This window comes from Sebastes fasciatus, chromosome 7 (assembly GCF_043250625.1).
Source record: "Sebastes fasciatus isolate fSebFas1 chromosome 7, fSebFas1.pri, whole genome shotgun sequence".
NCBI lineage: Eukaryota > Metazoa > Chordata > Actinopteri > Perciformes > Sebastidae > Sebastes > Sebastes fasciatus.
Window position 1 is genome coordinate 19,667,003 of NC_133801.1, and position 26,612 is coordinate 19,693,614.

General features: G+C 42.1%; 1 protein-coding gene across 2 annotated transcripts in view; it reads left to right on the top strand.

Moving 5' to 3' along the window:
- The window catches only part of dscaml1 (Down syndrome cell adhesion molecule like 1), a 117,750-nt gene that overhangs the window by 82,635 nt on the left and 8,503 nt on the right, over positions 1 to 26,612 (top strand). The window contains exons 11-27 of one of the 2 annotated variants that reach the window (XM_074642085.1): positions 1,288 to 1,407; positions 1,548 to 1,727; positions 3,001 to 3,206; positions 5,153 to 5,249; positions 5,420 to 5,548; positions 6,292 to 6,459; positions 6,753 to 6,823; positions 7,753 to 7,993; positions 12,617 to 12,763; positions 12,856 to 13,011; positions 15,878 to 16,017; positions 18,909 to 19,062; positions 21,495 to 21,612; positions 21,826 to 21,989; positions 22,608 to 22,706; positions 24,351 to 24,539; positions 25,848 to 25,976. In XM_074642085.1, the coding sequence (XP_074498186.1) occupies positions 1,288 to 1,407; positions 1,548 to 1,727; positions 3,001 to 3,206; positions 5,153 to 5,249; positions 5,420 to 5,548; positions 6,292 to 6,459; positions 6,753 to 6,823; positions 7,753 to 7,993; positions 12,617 to 12,763; positions 12,856 to 13,011; positions 15,878 to 16,017; positions 18,909 to 19,062; positions 21,495 to 21,612; positions 21,826 to 21,989; positions 22,608 to 22,706; positions 24,351 to 24,539; positions 25,848 to 25,976 (2,508 nt within the window). Of the gene's footprint in view, positions 1 to 1,287; positions 1,417 to 1,547; positions 1,728 to 3,000; positions 3,207 to 5,152; positions 5,250 to 5,419; positions 5,549 to 6,291; positions 6,460 to 6,752; positions 6,824 to 7,752; positions 7,994 to 12,616; positions 12,764 to 12,855; positions 13,012 to 15,877; positions 16,018 to 18,908; positions 19,063 to 21,494; positions 21,613 to 21,825; positions 21,990 to 22,607; positions 22,707 to 24,350; positions 24,540 to 25,847; positions 25,977 to 26,612 lie in introns of both variants that reach the window. The other variant, XM_074642084.1, reaches the window with a different exon arrangement.

The window sequence follows — 26,612 nt, forward strand, 5'->3', positions numbered from 1 at the left end:
TTTCAAATTTCATGACCTCTAGTTCAAAAACTTTCTGTGAAGCTGAGTGAGTAATTTTCTCAGACCTGTCAGAGCTTTCCACAGAAGTGACTATACAACTGGCTGTGGAGTACTTTGACATGTAAAATCAGCAGTGGTGGAAAGTAACTAAGTACATTTACTCAAGTACTGTACCTAGGAACACTTTTCAGGTGTGTTTCAATTATATGGTACTTTATACGTACTTGTACTCCACCAACTTTTACTCCACTACATTTATTTGACAGCTATAGTTACATTGCAGATTGAGATTTTACATAAAAAATGTAGTACGTTCATGTAATACAATGCATTGTTTAAGATTAAAGCAGTGGTTCCCAACCGTTTTGGCTTGTCACCCCTTCTAAAAAAAATACAGTGTCTCTTTGGGACCCCTTGTCACGTATGAAATGATTTCGTAGAAGTTACACTAAAGAAACATTTCCCCTCGGAACTTCTCAGATAGTTTAATTTAAATAATTGTTTGAGGCCCAAAGAGTTATAATTATCCAATATTTTACAAAAAAGACAAAGATTATTCTAAGTTAATATAAAGTAGTTAAAACTAGCGACACAGCCACATTATTATATATACATATTTTTAAGATAATACCATAACCGTGATAATCACGATAACAATATTATCGCAATATCTATAGAAAATTAAAAGAAAAAATCGTATCAGTCAAATTTTTCTTTAACTCTGTGTGTTTTGTTTTTTTGGCAAATAAATTACACTCAAAATACGAGTGTAGGGTGGTGGAGAGAGAGTCTGTAACCATAATTGTATATATCAAATTATTTAATAGGGGCTGGATTATTTACATGATATTATCGTATGTATTTTATTAACATGATATCAATATTTGATTTTTAAATATCACAGTTATCGTCAACACCGGTATATCGTGACACTCCTAGTCACACAGGCCATTTTTCTGCTGGACCAGCTTTTTCATTTTTGATACTTTGATGTATGATGATGTTGATTTTTACATTGTTGTACTGATACTTTTACTAAAGTAAATGATCTGAATACTTCTTCCACCATTGGAAATCAGTGGAATGCCCCTTTAACTGGATCCTACATTTATTCCATTTCATCATAATGAACACAGCAGATGAAAAGTTTGATTGAATGTTACGGCAGTATTGTTGTTGATGTTCTGACTGAAATACTGTTTATTGGCCCGGCAGGAAACATTAAAGAAAGAACCCAAACTTAAGTTTTAGTCTTTTTATTCACTTCTCCTCTCCTTCTTCCTCCAGTGCCTCCTCGGTTTGTGGTTCAGCCCAACAATCAGGATGGGATCTATGGGAAGGCTGGGATCCTGAACTGTTCAGTAGATGGATACCCTCCTCCTAAGGTCATGTGGAAGCATGCCAAAGGTGCACTAGGTACAGGTTTATCTATGTACTTTTCTCGGCCCATTCTCATACTGATAGGTTCCTACTGCTCATAGTAAATTGGATTAAAATGTAGGGATCCTCCGTTACTTTCATAATCTTCTCTTTCTCTTTCTGTCCAGCGGGTATTGGGAATCCGCAGCAGTACCACCCTGTGCCTCTGACGGGCCGTATCCAGATCATGAATAACGGCTCTCTACTCATCAGACACGTCCTGGAAGAAGATCGCGGCTTCTACCTCTGTCAGGCCTCCAACGGCGTGGGCTCAGACATCAGCAAGAGCATGGTCCTCACCGTTAAGAGTGAGTATACGAACTCGCACGGGCTAATGTAGCAGAGTACGAGTTTTTCACGGCATAAGATGACTGCGGTGAGGCCATCTGGGACGCTCCAGTGGTCCGGCTTTATCAGTCTACACGCACACACGCTCGCTCACTGTGTCAAACCAATGAGCCAGCTCGCACTACTGTCCCTGTGCTCTGTGGGCATGAACATACACACATGCATGCACGCTGATATATTGGTGATGCAAAGGTGACCATGGACGTAAGAGCAAAACAATAAAGAACAGTGAGAGAGAGAGAGAGGAGGGTGTGTGTGCGTGATAAGCAGTGAGGAGGCGAGCAACTGAGCGATTGATCTTTTGACTCCTGGGATCTGTCTGCAGACAATCAAAAACACTTTGAGCTTAATCATTATCCGCAATCAATCTCTCTCATCCTGCCCTTGCTGTCAGTAACAACCTATGTAATGCAATGTGAACATGCATGCACATACACACACGCAGACTGTCCACATCAAGCAGAGCATTATAAGACGGCAACACACTTTGTAGTATGCACTACCATGACCTTACAGAACAGCCATATCCACAAAAGAGATGTTAATATCTGGCTGCTTTTGACATTTGCACACACAGACACGTATAACCAGGTACACATAAATACAACCACTAGTTTGTGCTATCACCGGATCGCCCCCCCCTCCCCTCTCTCTCTCTCTTCCTCTCCTGCTGGTGTTAGTGTTATTGATTGAACCGTTCCTCTCCTCTGCCTTCCTCAATTCTGTCTGTTTCGCTCAGCGGAGAGGGAGGAAAAGAGGGAGGGCGGGATGAATAAGTGATGAAAACAAAACAGCAGAACCCTCCTCAGATCGGTATTGTGTGTGTGTGTGTGTGTGTGCCAGAGAAGATTGTGAGTGATTTTGTGTATAGAGTGCACACGAAAGGTGGAGTGTATCGTCTTTGCCTCTTCATTCACCTAGACCCCAGTGTTAACTATTGGAGAGTGAGAGAGGAGGTTTATTGACTTTACCTCATTGACCATAGCTCTTCATTACTCTACTGCAATGGAACTTGGCTACTGTGAACTCCACCTTTTTAACTCTCCAACCCTCCTCCTCTTTCTCCCTTACTTGCTTATTATCCACTTACACCTTCTTTTACTTCCCCCCTCCCTCTTTTATCGGCCTCCGTCATATAACATCCCCCCTCATCAATCTGTTTACTGTCACCATTTCCTCTCATTTGTCCTCACCTTCTCGTCGTCTCACACTCCATTTCCCTTCTCCTCCTAGTTCCGGCGATGATCACCAGTCACCCCAACACTACCATGGCCAAGAAGGGTCACTTGAAGGAGCTGAACTGCACAGCCAGAGGAGAATGGCCCATCATCATCCGCTGGGAGAGAGGCGACACGGTCATTGACCCCGACCGCAACCCCCGATACTCCATTACCACCAGTCCCAATGAGAAGACAGACGAGGTGTTGTCTACACTCAAGGTGAGAAGCTGTTATATATGGCAGAGCATCTAATTGATGAAAGCAGACAGCAATGTTTTTATGACTCTTACTCAGTTGACAAATAGAGAGCTTTCCCTTTTCTCTTTTGTCTGTTAGAGCTCTGTTTTTATGAGGACGTGCAAAGCATATTCTTATGTGCTGTGTGCTGCAGGGCTGTAGTCAAGACCAACTTATCGAGTCCAAGTCCAAGAACAAGACCAGGTCCAGTCTAGTCCGTGTAAAGACAAAGTCCAAAGGCAGTCGAGACCAAGTCAAGTCCGAGTCCAGAGCAAATCGAGTCCTGTTCAAGACCATAATAGGCATTATTACACGGCTTTGTTGAATACTGAATTCTGATCGGCCAATCACAGCGCTCTACGGTCTGTTATTTCTTTATAGCAGAGCGTTGCTATGTATAACAGACTGTTGCTATGGACACAGTTCTGATTTCGGACTCTGGCGGACCATTTTTGTGTCACTTTATTGATTTCTTAAGTAAGTAGCCGTGTAATAAACGGGATAATGAACAGCTAGCTGGTCATTGTTGTGAAATAAACCCCGACAGGGCGATGCGGCACGGAGCAGAGGGGTGGACCCCGACTGCGACCGGCTCACTGTACATTATCCCTTACATAGTGTCTTTCCAATGCTAATATAGTGATTAATGAGTTAGTTAGATCTATCTATAAACAATATTGAGCTATCTTCTAACATCAAACTAATCAATGCATAGAATTTAGGTTTTAAGACCATTGCAGGTTTCTGCAGATAACAATCTGTACAACTGATCCTGAATCTGCAGCCAGGAACAATTATACCAGTTTTCAATAGCCGAGCAAAGACTATTCCGAGTCCAACAAGGCCCGAGACCAAGAGAAATGCAAGACTTCAAATAAGTGGCATCGAGACCAGACTGAAGACCGAGACCGGACTTGAGTACTACAGCCCATATGTGCTGTAAGCTCACTGTTATTGTGTGTGAAATAACGGTGAAACTAGACAGCGTCCATTATCATATCTGTCAGCGTGTTAAAGGTTGTTAACAGTCATGGCCTAACTTATTGTTTAACATCAGTGCGACGTATCATAGTTTGGTATTGGAGTCCAGACCAGCATCTCCTGAATGTTTATCTGTGGGACATCCAGAGTTGCAGCAGACTAACATATGACACCAACAGAGAATGATGTCTCTTTTTAAATTGAACTCACTTGTCAAGATTGTGCTCTACCACACCATGTTGGTCATGGCAGCCACACGTCTACCTTTACTCTCATTTAAAAATGAGATGCTTCCGGTGATACTTATCATAGGAAAGACGGAGCTGATGCACGCAGCTGCTGCAGCCTGGTGATGCAGTGTTTTAGGATGATGATGATACTAAGAGAGGGTCACCCTGTAACAAGTGGTACTGAAGGAGCTCGGTGATTTAAAGAGGAGCTGAATCATCTGTGTGTCCAGCGAGTTCTGAGGAAGTCACCGTCTCCCCAGCTGGTTTGATGTGTACGAGAGCGTAGAAGCTTGTGTGTGTGTTTTGATCAAGATTTAATCAAGGTTAGTCCAGTGGATTTTGTGTCCGTAAAACAGTGGTTTGACAATATGATGGAACACATACTTATCGCCTTCAAATGACTGTGTAGGTAGTTAATCATCTGAAAGGGAAGCAGCTAAATTGACAAAAATAGCACAGAGGGTGGGTCATTTGACGTTTTTCAAGCAGGTGGTTGGTAAAAAAAAAATGTGAATCTTGACACCAAACATACAGTGTACCACTAGATTGGTGACACGTCCCCTATTGCAATATACGGTGAGTCACCTAAATACCAGACATACACGGTAGAGGAAAAACTCTCACCAGGCCGCTTCTCCATCACAAAGCTGCGCTTTACACACAAAGATAGAGTTGTTTGTCTCTCTGACATTTCTCTTTCTAACTTTCTCCCTACAGCTAAAGCCAGCAGAGCGCGAGGATTCAGTCTTCTTCTCCTGTCACGCCATCAACTCTTATGGAGAAGGACGAGGCCTTATCCAGCTCACCGTGCAAGGTAACCATTCCTGCACAAATGCACATACCATATCCTCTTTATATTGATAAAAGCTACACAAACCTGCTCTTCCCTGTTTCCAACCCAAATTGTCTCTCTTTTGGTGCTACCCTCTCCTCCTTTATCTTGCCCTCCTCCCTTTGTTCACTGCCTCTCGTTTAAATCCTCAGAGCCCCCCGACCCTCCTGAGTTGGAGGTGCGAGAAGTGAAAGATCGCAGCATGAATCTCCGGTGGACACAGAGATTTGATGGAAACAGCGTCATTACCTCCTACGATATTGAGTATAAGAACAAGACAGGTAATTGAAAAGAGTGTATTCATCATTTTACAGAAAATGAAGATAGAAAAGTGAATCTAACAGTGGAATAATATGCCGAATTGTTGATGCTTCTTTTCTTTATTTAAAACAGTACAGAACTTGTCTGTCAAGAATTTTACATGACTTTTCTGCAGGAAGATTATAGGGAAAAATGAGACTTGTGTTCAAAATTGCATACTAACTTTGCGTACTACATACTGCATACTGACTACTAAATTAATGATTAAGTATGCCATTACCAGCATACTGTACACACTGAAGTAAACTCAAGCAATATGTCTTCTCTGCATCACATGACTGCATCGATCATGACGTCACCGGTCTGAGCTACCGTTGAATGACATTTTTTTTATCACAAATATAAATCAACATTAGCTCCTCCTCTCAATTTAATATTTATCAGTATTATTTTAAGGCGAATTCAAATTATTAAACATGTTTTCTACAGTACATTATATATGTGAGCTCCTGCGTTTTTCCTCTTAACTCTACCTTAGTGTCACTCGCTATTATTCGTAATTATCCAACCGTTAATTATTTAAACCGTCCTGCCTCGCAGTCCGCCATTGGACAGTCTGAAGAGACACAATGCATTTTTTTACTTCATACTGTGTATGAGTAGTATGTTAGTATGCGATTTCGAACACAGCCTTAAAAAGAATCAAGTTTTTTTCGATGATGTAAATTGTGTAACTCTAAATTCTCTTCTTTTTGTTTGTCAGATACCTGGGAGCTAAAGCACGCCACTCGAAACATCTCCCCCACCAACAATCAGGCCAACATAGTGGACCTTCACCCTGCCTCTGTTTACAGCATCCGCATGTACTCCTACAACGCGATAGGCAAGAGCGAGGCCAGCAAGGAACTCACCATCAGCACAGAGGAAGCACGTAAGTATCTTGACAGCACTGCAGTAATGGGAATGTGAGCAAATATTTCACTTATGCTTGTTGTATTAGCTCTTAGTCACTGCATCAATGTTGACACTAGCATCTGTCCTTGAATGTTTGTATTGAAATTCCATCTCAATGAAACTGAGAAAAACACCTTTGAAAGCTGTAGATCAGAATATTTTAAGGCAACATGAAAGCCACAGAATGTTTGTTCGACAGTAGTGAAATGCCTCCGCCTCAACCCCTCTGACTCTCTCTCTCTCTCTCTCTCTCTCTCTCTCTCTCTGCAGAGCCTGATGGTCCTCCCATGGAGGTGATCCTGCAGCCGGTGACCTCTCAGAGTATCAGGGTCACCTGGAAGGTAAAGTATTTGAATCATCTGCCTTCTAACAGCTATGTACTTCCTCAGAGATTACACTTAAAGGGGCTCTATGTAAGAATCAGAAATTGCTTGCTAACAGTGACACCTGTGGCTGTTAAGTCAAAGACAGTCAGTGTCCTGTTGCTCGCGCTTGTGCTCGCTCTACGTAGACGCGAGCGAGCATCGGTCAAAACAGTGTGGCGACACACACGAGACTGAACGTGATTAACAGCTAAAACCACAATATCACTATATACACCGATCAGCCATAACATTAGGTCAGCATGGGCACCCTGACCGGTCTGCAGCTACGCAGCCCCATACGCAACAAACTGCGATGCACTGTGTGTTCTGACGCATTTCTATCGGAACCAGCATTAACTTTTTCAGCAAATTGAGCTGCAGTAGCTCTTCTATTGGATCGGACAACACGGGCCAGCCTTCGCTCCCAACGTGCATCAATGAGCCTTGGGTCTGACCCTGTCGCCGTTTCACTGGTTTTCCTTCCTTGGACCACTTTTGGTAGGTCCTGACCACTGCAGACCAGTAATACCCCACAAGAGCTGCAGTTTCTCAGTGGTCTTAATGTTATGGCTGATCGGTGTATGTCACATGCTTGGCAGTAATGTTAGCTTACCTGTCCAATAGGAATTTTGCCAGCTCGGGGTCCGTTTTGACACACAAAACGAAACTCAGGAGGTCGCGAAAGTTCTCATTTTTTTGTTTTGGTTAAAACCTGTTTACACATAAAAACGATTTTTAAAAGTCTATACATGTAAAAACTTACATACAGTCCCTTAAATCACGTTTTTGCTCCTTCCAAAGTAACCTAATGTTTGTTGTCCTGATTCGTTTTCAGTGTATTTAGCTTGTGGAGCATGGCTAAATAATCATGCACAATATGAATATTTCTGTTTTCCATCCTCCAGGCTCCCAGGAAGGAGCTGCAGAACGGGGTGATCCGGGGTTACCAGATCGGTTACAGAGAAAACGGCCCGGGCAGTAACGGCCAGTACAGCATTGTGGAAATGAAGGCCACGGGAGACAGTGAGGTCTACACCCTGGACAACCTGAAGAAGTTTGCCCAGTATGGTGTGGTCGTCCAGGCCTTCAACAGAGCCGGCACGGGGCCCTCGAGTTCAGAGATCAATGCTACAACACTGGAAGATGGTTAGGATCACAATAAACAGCACACATACAACATATCTCAGCACGTATGAATGAAAAGGGATTTATTACCTCTTGGTTGGTTTATGAGTGTAAATGTGGGCTAGTGACCAGCAGCAATACGGGAACAAAGTTAAACAGCATGGTGCATTAAATACAGTGGAGGAACAAACTGTCAGACCTATGAAGTATCACCCTCTGTCTGCTTTGGCTTTGATTCACAGTTAGTGCACTTTTTCTGTTGCCATTGTTCTTTTGGCTGTCTCAATGTCTGATTTATGTCAAATCATGCCATGCTTTGTAACCTAAAATTACTACATCCTCTCTCTTCTCTCAACAAGAGTGAATTTTGGCTGCTGGCATCCGAATGCTTTTTACAAATACCAAGGACACACATAGTCTCAGTCACACAGTGCACTATCAGCAGCGCCGCAGAGAGGATTGAGTGATCCCTGTACAGTGAGACATGCAGAGATACTGCATTGAGTGAATGGATGAATGAATGAATGAATGAATGAATGAATGAATGAATGAATGAATGAATGAATGAATGAATGAACTACAAAAGCACTCAGGGAGCAGAAAACTCTTCCTAAGCTGCACAATCCTGAACAATGTTTAGACATTTTGTAAACTGCTACTGACTGTGAGTATGCAAGAAAATACACATAATGATTCAGGTAAGTGTAGTAGTAGCAAAATAGAAAAAAAAATTCAACAATTCCCAGTCTTGCAATCTTAAGAAATCTTTTGAAAGAAATAATTTTTATCGGATTACACATCTCTATCCAGATCTGAACCAAAAACAAATCTCTTGCTTTTTCCAAACTACCTTCTTCCAAATTCAAAGGAAATCTGCAAACACATTATGAGATATCTTCTTAAATAAATTATAAAGAAATGGGGCTTGGTGGAAGTATTGAAAGGAGTCACTTTCCAGATCCATATTTTGTATCGCTAGAAAGAAATGTTGACTTTTTTTTTTAAACATAAGTGATCACCAGTGTTCTCGAGACCGGTCTCAAGACAATGTTTTTGAAAGTCTCGGTCTCATCTCGGAATAGACTGCCTTTTTACTTGGTCTTGTCTCGGTCTCGGACAAAGAGTACTCAGAATTTTATTTCAAGACCACAACTGCGGGGATATCATTAAATTGTCTGTGCATTGTCTGATTTATTTGGTAATCATTACTGTGATTGGATATAAAACTTCCTGCTTCAAATGCAAGCAATACCTTGACTCTAATTTAAAATTTTCGTAACCGTTAATGGCTGTCACCTCTCCCCGTCCCCCTTCACACGCAGAGCAGCGGATGAGCGGCTCTCGTTCTTTGGAGGCAGACCATTAAATAGCAAAATATAATGACAAACATTGCCCGAAAAAGCCGATATATTCTACCAATGACCCAACCCTATTCTCAAGTCAAGTCAATTTTATTTTTACAGCCCAATACCAGTGGGCTTTATAATCTGTACAGGATACGACACCCTCTCTCCTTTACAGTTCGACCCTCTCATCGGATGAGGAAAAACTCCCCAAAAAAAAACTTTTAACAGGGAAAAAAAAGGAAGAAACCTCAGAAAAGGCAACAGAGGATGGATCCGTCTCCCAGGACGGACAGATGTGCAATAGATGTCATGTGTACAGAGTAAAAACATTATGAAAATACAACATATGACAAAATAAAAATGATACATATAATGTGAAACATATATGAAGAGATGGATCCAAGAGATGTCGAGCAGCTTCCAGGTGTCGCCAAACAGATAGAGCATGAGCAACATGACCTCCTCACCACCATGGAACTGGAGGACGGCGGTTCTCAATCCCTTAAAGTCTTGGTCTTGTCTCAGTCTTGATACATTCTAGTCTTGGTCATGACTTGGTCTTGGTTTAAGTTGTCTTGACTACAACAATGGTGATCACAAATCTAGTAGTTCCTCAAAAATATGAAAAGGGAAACATGTATGTGAGGTTTTAAGGAAGGGGCTGGTGTAAAGCATAAAAGCATGGGAGGTTCACTTGGACTTCATTTAGTTTGTGGATCGGAATTCCAAAGGCTATAATTTACCCGCCAATGCCCCCTTTTCCTTTTATGCATTTCTTGTAAAGCCATATTTTCTCCAGCGTTAATTGACTTTTGGCCACTAAGGAGCTGAATAAATCCAAAACATGCTGACATATGTTAACAAGATGCTGATTAATGCATCTTTAAAAGAAAAAAAAGCCCTCAACTCTTAAGTCATGATCATCATATTCTCTCAAGAAGACTTTGAAATATTCTCTTTATTCTTTAGTGTTGAGCTGCGCTTAATTCAATTAATTTGTACATGAAACAGACATTTTTTTTTTCAACTAATGCCGCCTCTCTAAATCTCTCATACGTCATCCACATTTGTTTTTTCTCCCCATACAAACACACACACACACACACACACACGTCACATACATACTTGTCCACCCAGTGAACAGTTGGCTGAGCGCCATTGGTCCAGAGCAGACAGAGCCCTCCAGTTCTTCCCTATGGCTGTCACCGTGGCGACAGTGATATTGATGGCCATTATGATAATAGTGATAACAACAAGCATACTAAAAATAATTATAATTAGCTTGTCTCTCTGTCTGTCTCTCTCTCTCTCGTTCCCTCCGCTGCTTCCTGCTGTAATTATCCACAGCTGAGCGCATTGTCTCTCTGCTCCCTCTTTTCATCTTTTTCTGCCCTTCACTTGCTCCCCTTGCTTTTAACTCTCTTCCTCCCTTCCTCCCTTCTTCCTCTGCCCCTCATCCCCCTCACCCTCATCTCCTCCTCCCTGTAGCCCCAGTCCAAAACTGCCTTTCATTGTGTTCCTGTATTCTCCCTCCTTTTTTAGTCTAAACTTAAGCACTTACAAGGTTATTTTATGCATCAGCAACCTTAGCACTGATTTGTTATACTCTTTTCTTTACCTCTCATTTATCTGTTTAACCCTACGTACGCCGTAATGCTGGCAATTTGGAGGCACATGGAGCCAGCTCACCTTTTTGTTCACATCCTCTTTCTATCCTTATATCTCTTCTCGTAAAGGTTTGACGGTGAAGAATCTGTTTTTTGCCTTCTAATTTATTAGCCTAAAGGTTTATTCATGCAAAACCCTGTTTTCAGTGTTCTAATCCTCCTTTCTCCTCTCCCTCCCTTCCTCCGTCCTCCTCCACCACCTCCTCTCTCTTCACCAGCTGCAGAGAAATTCCCTGGTGGACTTGGCCCAATCTCTCTCTTTCATTGCTCTCTGTCTTTCACCCGGCTCTCTTCCTCTCTTCCTGCCCCTCCTTCCCTCACAAGTTGACTTCTGTTCATCTTCAACAGTGTGCGTTATTCAAAGCCTGAAAGACTAATGGTCAGCGGTAGCCAATAGAAGAGACACCTGGACCGGTGGGGACAGAAGGAGGCTTGTACAGAGAGAGAGAGATGGTGGTTGTAGAGATGGTCCTATACATCAGGCTGGACGCATGTTGTGAGCTTTTTATCTATCGCTGGCCTGTTTACTCGCTTCAGGTTTGATATGGAAATTTGGGGTCTCAGAGAGGGTGTATTTATTTATTTATCAGCTAGCCAATGCAGTCCTAATTTTGAGGAGACAATGGCAGCCTTTGCTTTAAAAGTAATCTACATCTTCCCAATTATTAATCTCTTAAACCCCACTGACCATGTGAGCGACCAGTCATTACCAGCGGCGACAGAGATGCTGGTATTGTTTTCACCTCTGTGTGTGTGTCATCATGGCAAAATGTGGTCCTGGAGACACCTACTGTAGCAGAAACTACCGCAGAAGCGCTTTTGATTACTTTGCCAGTTGTTTATATGTCTGTGTGGACAGATTTTGTCACCGTAAGTGACAAAATCAGTGTGTCAGTGTCGTAACCGTGCAAGATGCAGTCACAAAACTTTACTGGTGTATAGTTGAGATTGAAATGAAGGTTGAGTTTGAAGATGGGTGTGGTCCAAGTAAGGTTAACAGAAGTAGAGGGGTAGGAAGTGGAGAAGGGGCCATTAGCCCCCCCACTTCACGCCCCTGGCCTGATTTGGCGTCGCGGCTGGAAATCCCACAGAGCTTTGTTTTAAACGGTAGTGGAAATCCAAAAATATTCATAGATCCCAAATATGCCAGGCAACATCTTGGATGCAGAAGACATTGAAATGATGATTTTTTTTTCCAACCTTAAAGCTACTTAAAGGGGAAAGTAAGTTTAAGTTTATGAAAAATAAATATAAACTCTTGAGAAATGTGTAAGAAAATTGTGCACAAGACATCTAGGATATTGTGTTTTTAATATTTCACTCAGCTTAAACATCATAGAGCTTCAATGAAGAGCTTGAACAAGCTGATAGAGAATATATGTGGAGTATAATCACAGTGTGGAATAAGATCATTTTCAAACCTTGACAGGATTAAAGAATTCCTTTATTTTCTCTGTTTTATCCACGTTTAGCTCAGTCATCAAACAGTGTGATTGTTTTTCACCCTTCAATGAACAGACCGTTCTTATTGAATTAAACTGTGAATTACATAAGGTTAGACATAAACTGAAGATAGATTGTTTAGTTAACTTGTATTAACTTTTCTCTTTTCTCTCCCTCTTTGCCATCAGTGCCCAGCCAGCCTCCTCAGAATGTGCGAGCCATTTCTGTAACCTCAGATGAGGCAGTGATCACGTGGGCTGAACCTCCCAGGATGACGCTGCATGGCGTGTTGAAGGGATACCGTGTCATCTTCTGGGCCGTCTTCCCTGATGGAGGTGTGTTGAGCGTGTCTGTCATCTCACTTTTAGACACCGTGACAAGTAACGGCTTCAGCCCTCGGTCTGAACATCTCTGTGACCTCTTTCAGAATGGGGTGAAATGCAAAACATCACAACCACCAAGGAGCAGGTGGAGCTCAGAGGTCTGGAGAAGTTCACCAACTACAGCATCCAGGTTCTGGCCTACACCCAGGCTGGAGACGGGGTCCGTAGCAACGTCCTGTATATCCAAACCCGCGAAGACTGTGAGTGCACATTTTAGTAGATCTTTCCTCACAGATAAACCAAATAATGAACTGACCTATGTGTCATTTGCTTCGACCACACCTTAGGTGCAGGTCTAAGGGTTTTTGTTCTTGGTTTAGGCTGCGGTGTGGGAGGCAGAGAGCCAGAGGGGGCAGAGGGGCTCTTTGTAAGGCTGAGGTTGCTGATTAAAACCTCTTTGTGCTCTGATGTGCCATTACCAGTGCTAATGAGAATTAAGAAGCCAAAAAGTGTGTGTGGTTAAGGAGCCTAAGGGTGTGGGTCTGTGCATGTGAATATGCGGAAGTGTTGGGGGGGGGGTGTTAAGTGTGTGTGTTTGCATGTGTACAGTGTCTTAGCGTCGGTGTGGGTGTGTGTACACGCGCTATTGTTTGTGTGCAAGTCTAGCTCAGCACCCAGCACAAGGAGAGGGATTAATTCTTTGTGGCTTAGAGAGAATTAATTTTGTGCTTACACTGGCGGGCTGTGGATTACATCCGTATCCGCCTCTCCTCTCCCTCCCTGGGGCCAGGCAGAGGAGGAGGCAGGCGTCTGGAGATGGAGAAAATGAGGGGAAAGAGGGAGCGCATGACGGAGAGAGAGAGAGATAGAGGAGGGGGGGCAGAGACTCTAAGAAGTGTCATTTCAGAAAAGGCCTTTATTCTCTCTTCCTCACTATATCTCCATTTTATGAGCCAGCCTCGCTGCAATAGCTCTTCAAATATGTGTGCCGTGTTAGTCTTTGAGTGTGTGTGCTTATCAGGGGCAAGCTGAGTGTCTCTTTTGCCCTGATGCGGGTTGACACTGTGTCCAGGGGCAACCTCTTCACATACGTTCACCGCTCTCTGCCTCTCTCGGTCTCTCTGCCTTCCCTTTGGCCTCCGTTGTGTCTGCAGCATATGGAAAAGTGTTTGAAGTGAAATTGTGCAAACAGACAATTCTCAGCCTGCCTTTCTCTGCGTCTGTCTCTGAGACACAAAGACAGCAGACATAAAGCATAGGAGCAAAGAAGACAGAGATTCATCATTAGTTTATTTTCCATGCTCTCCAAGGCCCCCCCCCCCACACACACACACACCCTGGGGGCCACATTTGGTTAGCAATTTGTTAATTTAATGTTTATCACCGTATGTTTAGGCTACTTTAAATTACTGCATGTTATCTAATTCTCTCAGAATGTTCTAACCTTTAGTTCATTGGTTCCCAACATGGGGGTCCAGACCCCCACTAGGGGTCGCCCAAAGCCTCACAGGGGGTCACAAGGCCTTCTTCATTTTAAGGGGTGTAAAATATACAGTATATCTCAGCATTTCATTCATTTATGTGAAGAAAACTAAATTAAATTGTTATTTTTTTTAAAGATTGGATTATTAGTTAAGATATAAACGAGATAAGAGCACAGTGTAAGACCTGAACACAAGCTATATTCACAGAGCCTTCCCTCTCTGCTAAACAGCCTCGTCCTGCATTAGAAAAGTACGCAGTTAAAACAACCAAAGAGCTAATAGAACAATGGCCAAGCTTCAGGGAGGAGAAAACACTGATATTGTCAGAAAAGAAGCCTATTAGGTATGAATGATTGTTAAACCACAGTACAGAGAATTGTATTAAAAGTCTCTAAAAATAACGGGAAAACTCATCTTTGATGTAATATTCACAGGAAATAATCTGCTCAAAATTCATCCAAAATCACTCGTTTTGAACAAACTTCCTGCAGTTATTGCGTTCACTATTTGGGTTAATTATACAGTTTATCAGTTGTTCTGTAATGTTATTGTTGTGCGTTGAATATAATATGAAATATCCATAAAATGTGTCACTTCGTCAGGGATCGTTTGTTAACTAAATGATAGAAAAGGGGTCCTTTAAGGAAAAAGGTTGGGAACCACTGCCCTAGTTCATAATCATCACTGCTACACCAAGAAACAAACACTACATGTTTGACTCTTTTTGTTGATCTTTAAGTAGTGATCATCTTACCCCCCGATGAGAACAAATACATCAAAGTCCCTCATAGATCACCTACTGTAATATGCCACGATAACACTTAAGCATATACTAGAGTTTCCTTATTTTCATTAGCCTGATATTAAGATAAAAAGTAAATGTTTTTTATACAAACAAGTTGCTGGTCAAGTAAGCAATAATGCACATTGAGTTGTCCATATGGCAACATAATACATTAGAGGAGAAGGTTGCTAGGTTGGGTACAGGTGCAGGACAAAAGCAGCAAACTAAGGAAAAATGAGGCAGTGCGCATTAATTAATCTGCCAATCATCTTCTCAATTAATTGTTTTGGTGTGAAATATGCCCTTTACAATCGCCCAAACCCAAAATCGACCTTATCAAATTGCTTGTTTTGTCAAACCAACAGTCCAAAACCCAAATATAGTCAGTTTACTGTCACAGAAATTAGGAATACCAGCCCAAAGAAACAAAATTTGAGGAGCTGGAACCAGTCAATGTTTGGCATTTTTGTTTAACAATTAGGATTGATAATTAGAAGAAATTGAAGATTAATTTTCTCCTTTTAATAATTCCAGGCTAGTCCGCATGCACAATAAATATTGCAAGATAAAGTGGCATTATCACTGTTATACCATCATCATGGAAACAAGATGATATAAGAAAGCTTTATTGTAGCTATATTGTAGACTGAAGTATGGATTACCAACAACTTAGTGAACTGAAGTGGGGACACATGGATGTTTTAGGTGCTTGCATTTTAATAATTAATTAATAATTTAACAGGCAACAACAACAAATCTCCCCAAAAGTCAGGGTACACCTTTAAAGCTATTAATTCTGTTTTCTGTACATGCAGAGAAATATAACTGGTTCAGGCTTTACTCCCATTTATGATTCAGACCCCGGACCCCCAGCTGGCATCAAAACTGTGCCCTCCTCCGCCAGCAGCGTCGTGGTGTCCTGGTTACCCCCTCACAAGCCGAATGGAATCATCCGCAAGTACACCATCTACTGCTCCAGCCCCGGGTCTGGCCAACCGGTGAGTTACAAGAGGGGTGCAGAGAGTTTCAGGATTGGAGAAGTGAATGAAAGAGGTGAAAAGGGGTGGGGGGGGAAGAGGAGCATCCAAACATGGCTGGTGATGAAGGGGAAATGAGCCTTTATTAATGCAGAATACAGCTTCTGTTATACATTTCATATGATGCTAAGATAAAGGAAAATTGATTTAATTATAACGTTCTGCATGTGTGTTTGTGGATGTGTGTATGTGTGTGTCTCTCAGTGTATGTGTGTGTGTGTGTGTGTGTGTGGTCTAGTGCTGCAGTCTCAGCGAGATGTGTGTGTGAAATGAGCTCTCCTCATACCGCAGTGTGTGTGCGTGCAAGCTCACCCTCCAGCCTCATTTGCATATCTGCGTCTCATCACGTTGCCAGGACAACCTCATCTGTTCATCAACGAGGGCAGAAAACAAGCCGACAGCAAACACACACTTGGACTTACGCACAGACACACACACACACACACACAAACACACACTCATAAAAGTATCACACCATGCGTATAGAGGTCCATATATATATGCAACTCGTGTTTTATGAGTGTGAATTCAAAAGCAAGAAATACATCCTGCTTGCACACACACTCTAATGCACCATATAAATGTACCTATCTAGAATATACATGCACTTTCTTCTTAGTCTCCCTCATTCACAAATCACTCTATCACTCTATCTATCTATCCATCTATCTATCTATCTATCTATCTATCTATCTATCTATCTATCTATCTATCTATCTATCTATCTATCTATCTATCCATCCATCCATCCATCCATCCATCCTCTTTCTCTCTCTGAAGCCCCCATGCAGAGTTCGGGATGATTACTATGTAAATGAGTGCGACTGGAGAGAAGGAAGGAGGGATGGGGGGGTCAGACACACCGCGCGGGGAGTACTTTTGTTCCTCTTTTCATTATCTCTCTCTATCGTTCCCCGGATCACCGCTATCTCCACGCCGGAGGAATATTTTAATATCCGTTACAGCAACACACACTCTGTCACTCCTCCCTCCCTCCCTTCCTCCCAACATCTACCCACCCATTCATCCATCCATCCCTCCATCCATCCATACCACTGCCTGCAGTGGAGACTATAGAGACAAATGTACAGAGAGGAGAAGAAGAAGACATTGATATACGTTGAGAGAAATGCAGAGAGGATGTAAAACAGAGGAGGGGGGGGAGGTACTGGTGGATAGATGGAGGGAAAAGCAAGGCCCACACATGACAGGGAAATGTGGAGAGGGGCAGGGAAACGGAGAGAGGGATGAAGAGTGATGGCAGGAGGCGAAGGGAAGGATGGCGCAGTGGGGTAAAGGATAGGCAGAGAGGAAAACACAGAAAAGGACGGAGACAAGAGGAGTGGATGATGAACAGGGAACACAGGGAAGCAATAAAAAGCCCAGTGGATTCCTCCATGACGGCCTGCTCATAAATGTGAAAAACAACATGAATACCGGAATCTATTTGCCCAGAATAAACCGTTCTGCAGACAACAACCCAGCAGGCTAGGACAGAGCTCAGCAACACTGCAGTGTCTGTGCAGGTTTCACGGGTCTTCTGCATTTTACTGACTCTTGAAAACCATTTGACACTCGTATCGCAGTCTTCATTTCACCTGTGCACGAGCGCCTGTCAGTCAGAACTGTAAGTCGGCGTCAAACTGTAGTAAAACATGTGATTTAGAGGGCGGCAGTGAGTGTTAGGTGCCACCTTGCAGTGTGAGTGTGTTTTATTTTTTTTCCCGTATTCTTCTATTCATAGCTGAGACCAGCAGAAAAGTAACAGACAGAGCTGTGTGTGTGTGTGTGTGTGTGTGTGTGTGTGTGTGTGTGTGTGTGTGTGTGTGTGTGTGTGTGTGTACCTGGGTGTTGGGATACCTGAGGAGTAGATGAAGAGTAGGAGTTGAGGGAATAAGGGTATAATTGGTGGGTAGGTGAATAGTGACTGGCAGGCAGTAAAAAAAAGACACTTTGTGTGTGTGTGTGTTGAAGGGACAGTGATGCATATATGTCTAGACAGCAGACACATGGCTGGGTTAAACACACTGCAATTACACATCCACCTCCAGGTCATGTATGCCACTGTATGTGTGTGTCAGTTATGTATTTGTGCTTGCTTGTGTGTCTCCTTTCCTCTTCTCTCCTCTCCTCTCCTCTCCTCTCCTCTCCTCTCCTCTCCTCTCCTCTCCTCTCCTCTCCTCTCCTCTCCTCTCCTCTCCGTCATTACTGATGCCTGCAGTAGATAGGCCTCATTAGTGTATGACTGTTCGTGATATCTCTGACTGACTCATTTGTCTGTCCCCCATTGTCTTCCTCTGTCTCGTATCTCTGTTTGCCCTCCCTGAGGAGAACTGAGGAGGAGAGGGAGTGGGCTTCACTCCCCCCAATCCAACCCTCTCGCCTCTCTCCTCCAGCTCTTTTGGCCTTATCGTAATATAACATGCCCCCAGACCCCTCTGTACCTTCATGCCCATCCTCCTCTCTCTTCCCGTAGTACTGACTCGAGGAGAAAACACGGGGCTTGGTTCACATTAGAGTGATGTTCACTAGGTCCTTCACATTACGTCCGCCTCTCCAGTAAAGTGACAAAATGATCTCGTCTTTGGCACCCCCCAGATTTTACTTTGTGCTCCTCAGCACATATGATACAATGCCTATTTTGGGATATGACGGAGAGATAAATGTTACCATAACTCAAAAAGTATATTGTATTTTAGCTTACTAGCAGATGTGTTGATTGATTTGAAATAAAATGTTCCTATAACATTTAAGGCTTTATATAATATCGTGTGACATGTTAAGATGTTTGGAGTGTGCTCAGCTCTGTAGTATAAAACCGAGATTAAACCTTTCCTTTACGCTCTCCCCAGATGCCCAGCGAGTATGAAGCCAATCCAGAGCTGCTGTTCTACAGAATCACCCACCTCAACCACCGGCAGCAGTACCTGATCTGGGCTGCAGCCGTCACCACTGCGGGCCGGGGGAACTTCAGCGACAAGGTCACTGTGGAGCCAGCGTCCAAGGGTGAGTCCCTCAATATAAGTTGAGAAGTTGGATGCCCAGGAAACATGGTTTTGGTCATTTGCAGGTCAAAAGACGTCTAGGAGTGTGCAAAATTTGCCATCTAGGTAACATTTAACCATTGCTTCAACAGTATCTAAAGGGGAAGTGTGCATATTGAACACATCAAAGTCTGTTCACAGGTCTTTGGGAGTGCTATTGTGAAAAAGTTGTATAAAACCCTTTGTGTCTCTAGAGGGAGTTGTGTGAAATTACCTCATGTGATGTCACTTGAGTCAGCATCAATTGGGTCTGAAGACAACAAGTTTGAAACTGGAAAAAAAAATCTGGGTGTGTGGAATTAGAAAGAAGTGAGCTTACCAGACCTCTAAAGTCTGCTCATCATCTCTGCTTGAGGACACATTAGCCTCTATTAGCATAACACATTTGGATCTCTGACCGAACAGTCGGCAGCCAAATTGCAATGTGGGTAATGTAGGCGGCAGGTTTTGACAGCGAGGAGGAATGCGTGGAATAAAAAAGGACGATATTTCTTGTTCTGTTGCATCAATTTAGAATTTTCTTTTAACTGTCCATCATGAGTCGACAATGTTATAGAAGTGCAATGATAAATCGATACTGTACTCCTTTAATTGCCTGTATTGAACCCGATATCACGGCAAAACGTGTAATTGACCCGCCTGTCCACCAAAGGATAGCCCGTCAGTTTCACGGTCTGCCTCGCCGAGGCGTGAATATTACACGCCTGTATGAAAGGTGCAGTAGCCTACCAGCAGGGGGCTACAAAACCACTTAGTTAGGTTTAGGAAATAACGTCATTGTTGGCCTTAAATTAAATACGTAAACTATGTACAATACGTACGGAAACAATGTAACATAAGTACGGAAAACACATCACAAACGTCACTAATAACGTCTCGAACACCGGTGTCCTGGTTGGAAGTCCTGTGTTTGATGGACCCATCCACCTCCTCTCCCACATGCCATAAGCAGTCTTTTTCTAAATTTGTATTCTATGTCACTAATTCTGAGCTAGAACGGCGTTTTTATTACATGCTTTTGCCTTACACATTTTCATGTCATTCAGACATCTTTGACGCCTTGAAACAAGATTTTCCAAACAAATTTAGCCAAATATTAACCTGGAAAGCTGAAAGGCTTTTTACCTGCAAATCTCCACATCAGTGGTTGTTGGGTGGATGACACCCACACACGGTGTCCTTGTTTTTCCTGACTTTTCTGGTGCTTGTTCTGTCTCTCTCGCTCTCTCACTCTCTCGCTCTCTCTCTCTCTTAGGAACTGTTACAACACTGATACTGTTAGAGGAGTATTCCTCTTCAAGCCTCTTACTGACAATGCCATGAACTAAAAATACAGTTTTTTAAAAGGATGTTTTGCTCTACATCCCTCATGGTTCTGTGAATCATGTGAATAATCTCCCTCTTACTCTGTCACTTGCTCTGTATAACTCCTCTGCATATTTTTCAACCTCTCCTCCCGTTTATGTGTTTATGAGCGTGTGCTATTGATTTCAGAGTTCAGAGGGCACCAGATAAACTGGCCTGAATCAGGGAAATGATAAGAGGGGGAGGCAGGTCGAGAGGAAAAAAAAGAGGAGAGAAAATGACACGACAGGAGCAGAGCTAACTAATACACAAGACAATAGAGAGGCAGAGTGTTTAAGAAAATGAAGAGGGCAGTTAAATCAATAGGCTTTGGATTAAAAGACAGGAAGAATAAGGGAGTACGAATGAATAGAGTGCACTTCCCACCATGTTATCCTTTCCTCTGTCTATTCGTTCCTTTGACTCCTGGGTGCAAAGGTTTGCGAGTGTATGTGTGTGTGTTCCTATGGGTGGGTGCGTCAGCTGATCGGCAGCTGTAAAAGACAGTGTCCTCCAGGCTTGCCCACTCAATACTTCATTCAACCTTAACATAAGTGCACTAGAGCACTTGCATTAAGACGCCAAGCTTGAGAAAGAAAAGGAGACAGAGAGAGCGGGTGGGGGGAATGAGAGAATAAGAGGGTTATGTGCCTGAATGGATGGATTTTCTTTATATATATATATATCCTCTCTGCTCAATCTTTGTCCTGTCTTATTCATTCTCTGCTGGACAATGTCACATTTAACACAGATTTTCTTTCCCACCAAGTGTGAATCACAGTAAATGCATTGCACCCTCTCTACTAGTAAATCCTGTTTATTGAAAGAATCCCAAATGGAAAACAAATCAATTGCATATCAGCCATCACATTCCTGTATTGATTCAACACATTCTGAAAGCCCTCCAGCATTTGTTTATCGGGTTTGAAAATGGTTTATTTGACAATGGCAAGATTAACCGCTATTGCCTTTCTTGTGTGTTAATGCCAATAACTCTAATAGTCTCCATATACCTTTAGTTTTTACATTCCTCTCTTCATCCTCCACCAGCCCCGGCTAAGATCCTGTCATTTGGGGGCACAGTGACCACTCCCTGGATGAAGGAGGTGCGACTGCCCTGTAGCTCAGTAGGAGAACCTACACCTACTATAAAATGGACCAAAGACAGGTGAGAATATTCCCTAGAAATGTTATGTAAAGCTGAGTTTATGGTGCTGCTGTGATACCTGAAGAGTGAATTAGTATTTAAGTATCTTAGCAAAAAATGCTGTACAGCTCTCTAACACAAATGCAGATCCTGCTGACCTCGTGCTTTTAGACAATTTTGCAGCCTCCTGTTAAGTAACGCTAGAAACAAATTATTTCTTTCTCTCTCTTCTAGTGAGGACACAGCCATCCCAGTGTCTCTAGATGGACAGCGTCTCATTCTGGCCAATGGGACGCTGGTGCTGCGCTCTGTCAAAGCTGAAGATTCTGGTTACTACACCTGCACGGCCACCAACACGCTGGGCTTTGACACCATCATTGTCAACCTTTTAGTACAAGGTAGGAAAATGGCATTAATATCTGTTTACCATTCAGGCTATTTTATTTAGTCCACTCAAGTGGCCTCCCTCCACTGGCTTCCTGTGCATTTCAGGATTGGGTTTAAGATTTTATTGCTGTTTTTTAAGGTTTTAAATGGGCTGGCAACTCCTTATCTAGCAGAACTATTGCATCTTCATACTCCAGTTAGCACACTGAGGATGACCAATCAATGCTCCCGGATGTCCCCAGAACTAGACACAAAAACAGTGGCGATCGAGCCTTTGCGCCCCTAAACTGCTCAGACTACAGAAACATTGAAGTCGGTGCTGAAGACCCACCTCCTCTCGTTGACGTTTGATTAAGTTGAGCTTGACACCTTGACTTAATCTTCTTTTATTGCTATTATGTGCACATTATGTCTATTGTTCTCCTTTGTTCTTATTGTTGAATGCTTTGTATTCATTTGTATTTTGTGCCTGTTCAGCACTTTGGTCAACCGTGGTTGTTTTTAAATGTGCTATACAAATAAAGTTTGACATGACTTGACTTTTGACTTGAACTGTGGTTGCACCTTACCTAATATCTAATATTTTAGTACTATTGAGCTGTTAACTCTTTGTGTCTCTTCTTCCTCAGTCCCCCCAGACCAGCCTCGTCTGACCGTCTCCACCACCTCCACATCCTCCATCACTCTGGCCTGGATACCAGGAGACAACGGAGGCAGCTCAATCAGAGGTACGCGGCCAAAGCTGTGTTTCTGTATACTCGCATCTCGTTCTTCTTGTCTATTGCCAATGTGTCTAAAGGTTAGCAGAGTTTCGCTTGAGGTCATCAAGTTTATACATAAAGTGTGAATGTAGAAAAAGATTTCCCTTTGACCTCTGATCTTAGTTTACCCTCTGTCTGTCTTTTCTTTCTCTTTCATCTGGCACATTGTTAGTGTGCATACTACTGATCTATTAGTTTATTGATTGGCTTTCTGGTTTTATGTTTCCCTGTTATCTATGTGTCTGTTTGATTATCTGATTGTTGGTGATTCCTGTGTGAAGATGGGCATGGTGTGTGTGATGCAAATGTGGTTTCAAGCCTTTTTTTCTTTGTCCATGCTGTTTGTCAGTATGAGGGTGTTCCAGGGTCATCTGTCTGACTCCTTGTTGTTCTTTATACCTATATGAAACTGTAAAGCAAGTGGCTTAAGAAAGACTTGGTGTCCGACATGTCGTTACTGAAGAAATGGCTGTAAAAACTGTTTTTGAACCATTAGGTCAAGTATATTTTAAAGCCGCCAAAAGCCGTAACAATATAATATTTTTGTGTTATTCATATGGATTAGCATACTGCCACGAGGACCCAGAAAAAGCATGCATTACAAGCATGCAAGTAGGAAGTAATGTAATGTGTTGGGTGTGCAGTTTTGTAGTCAAATAATGATGGTCCACCAAGCAGTATTGGCATACATCAACCAGTGTCTCATACATCAGTGACGCCTATCTGTATATCTTGTAAGTATACCAGAAAATGCCTCGTCTGTCTGTGAAGCCATCTGCACAGTGTCAGCAATCCCCATCATGCATCTATTTTGCATCACTGCTGCAGTGTCTTCTGCAGATTATTCCTTTATAGAACAAAACATGTATGCATGTTTTCATAAAAAAAAATTCCAGCTGGTTATGAGGCCTTTTTGCAGCTTGTGTAAAAAAGAAAAGAAGTGCAGTGAGAACTGAAGTTATGTTCTAATCTGTTCTACAATAGCTTGTTATTGTGCTGTTCTTGATTGTTCTCTCTGCTATGTTCAGTGACAGACAGAGGGTGACTATAAAACTTCAGAACAAACACTGCAGGATCTGCACATGTTAACCCTTCTAATGTTTTGGACTTTATCGCACCATCTGTTAGAGAGAGACGGAGCAAAAAAACAATGGTACAAAGAGTACAAAGAACCACAGAGAGGGAGACATTTACAGTACATATACATAATTATATACGGACAGAAGGAAAGACGGACGGAGATGGAGGATTAGATGTAAAGTGTCTCAGAGCAGCAGGGAGTTGGCTCTCCAAGGCAGCTGATTATAAAAACAGTCACCACATTGCATACCCTCATTTGCATAGATGCTCAGTCAGCGCCATCCCAGTGTTGGGGTTTGTAGGTAACTAATGGCGGCGTAGACAGAGAACAGCTAAACCTTCCTCCAATCAGGGCCGATCTGGGCAAGAGAAGTGCAGTGTGACACTGCCATCTAGTGAACAGTAGAGGTACCAAATGTCAAAAGTTTAGTAGGGTTGGTGCAAAATTAGTTCTTCATCTTAACTGTTAAAAAATAAAAAGAGAGTTATGTAATAAAGAAAGAAAATAATAATGATTTTGTGTGTGTGCAGGTTTTGTGCTGCAGTACTCTGTAGACAACACAGAGGAATGGAAAGATGTTTTCATCAGCTCCAGTGAGCGCTCCTTTAAACTGGACAACCTGCGCTGTGGCACCTGGTATAAAGTGAAGCTGGCTGCAAAGAACAGCGTTGGAGCCGGACGCATCAGTGAGATCATCGAGGCAAAGACCCACGGGCGAGGTGAGGAGCCTGGAATGGAGGATGAAGGAAATTAGTGTGGGTAGATAAAGGTGAAAAGTATATACTGTGTAAAATAACACATTTTCACAAAGGAGAAGCAGATATCACCATTGTATGGCGGAACAGGTGTTGAGCAATAACGTACAGTAAGAATGGCAAGTTGAACTAAAAATAGGCCACATGTGAGATGTCTCTGTGCTGCAGTCAACGATGAAGCTTAAAATAGCATTCTTCCAACAATATTAAGAACATTATAACCCATAAAAACTTATACTGTAAAATCCTTCATCCTTGACCCTTCATATCAACACAGAACAGACTTTTGAAATTGTAGATACAAAATCTTTCTTGTCTTTACCTAAAAGATCAAACTCTTTTTTTTTTTGTGCATCATGCTTTATACTCAGTAGTGGATAAAGGATTTTTTTTACAGTTAGTGTTTAGCTCTGGGACTTTGCACATGTTTCACTTTGATAAAACTTACTTAAAGGATCGGTGTGTAGCATTTCGGGGGATATATTAGCAGAAATGGAATATAATATTCATAACTATGTTTTCATTAGTTCATAATCACCTGAAACTAAGAATCTTTGTGTTTTCGTTAGCTTAGAATGAGCCCTTCATATCTATATAGGGAGCGAGTCCTCTTCACGGAGTCCACCATGTTGCTCCACCATGTTTCTACAGTAGCCCAGAACGGACAAACCAAACACTGGCTCTAGAGAGAGCCTTTCACGTTTTTACTTTACCTGAAGTCCACCGTAGTTCTCCGACACGCTTGTGATACTGTGGTAACGTGATCAGATGTCTGACTTCTGATGCACCTAAAGTAGTGTTATTATGGTAAGGATGTCCTCTGAGCAAGGAAGCTCACGTTACCACAGTCTTGGAAAGGGAGAAGTGAACAGAGGTGTACACAGTGTGGTCGCAATCTGCAATCTGCAACCACACTGCTAGGTGTTGCCAAATCCTACATACTGTCCCTTTAAGTATAGTCATTCACATTTACCTTATCAACAATCTCAACATTTGAATGACCAAAAACTAATCATAAAAACAGCATGTCTCATATTACAGGTGATTATTATTTTGTTTTACTAGTGACTGGGTGAATTATTTGTATATTGATGAATATAATTAAATGATATTTAATAAACACCTACTCTAGCAGCTACACATGCACATTGATAAGTTACCAAGAAAGACATTGGTATTGTTGAATCACATAGGTCTGCTTATGATGTCTTATGTTCAACAAATTGCTTGTTACATGGCACAATATATATCATGATTTTGCTTCTTTTACAGAACCCATGTTCAACAAGGACCAGCCGGTCTTCACCCACATTAACTCCAGTCACGCCCGCCTCAACCTGCAGGGCTGGGCCAGCGGAGGCTGTCCAATCAGCGCCGTCACACTAGAGTTTAGACCAAAACGTGAGTCACTGCTTTTTCAATTTGCAGTAGCATTTCAATAGAAGGTACAACAACTCAAAAAGGAAAAGTTTACATGTGAAACAAAGAAATGTAGTGTTAGTATTGAGGTAACTTTTCCATCTTTTAATGGAAACCAATAAGGAAAGAACTCAACATTGGTACTGTATGTGTACCAGGGTTATTAGAGTAAAATAAAACTGAATCTAAAATGAAAATAAACGGTAAAAAATATTTTTAGTAAACTGAAATTGAATTTAAAAAACTATATCCTTTAAGAAAAACTAAAACTAAATTGAAACAATATTGCCAGGTTAAAAAACAAATGAAAATAAAATAAAAGTTAACGTAAATTCATTTAAGTTTTTTTGCTATAATATATCACTCCCAAAAAAAGGAGACAGCATGAATTTCCATCAACTCTCAAGACATTGAACAAACTTGACATTCCAGGAGATGGTGCTATGCTGCAATTGCTTCACGTCGGACACTAAAGTAGCATGACGATTAAACATTAAATATTATAGCTATTCCTACACAGTCCTCCAACCATGTATTTTGTATGTATATGTAGCTAAATACTTCTGAGACATTATATTTGGCCCTAACAAAAACAAACTAAAACGACTGTAAAACTAA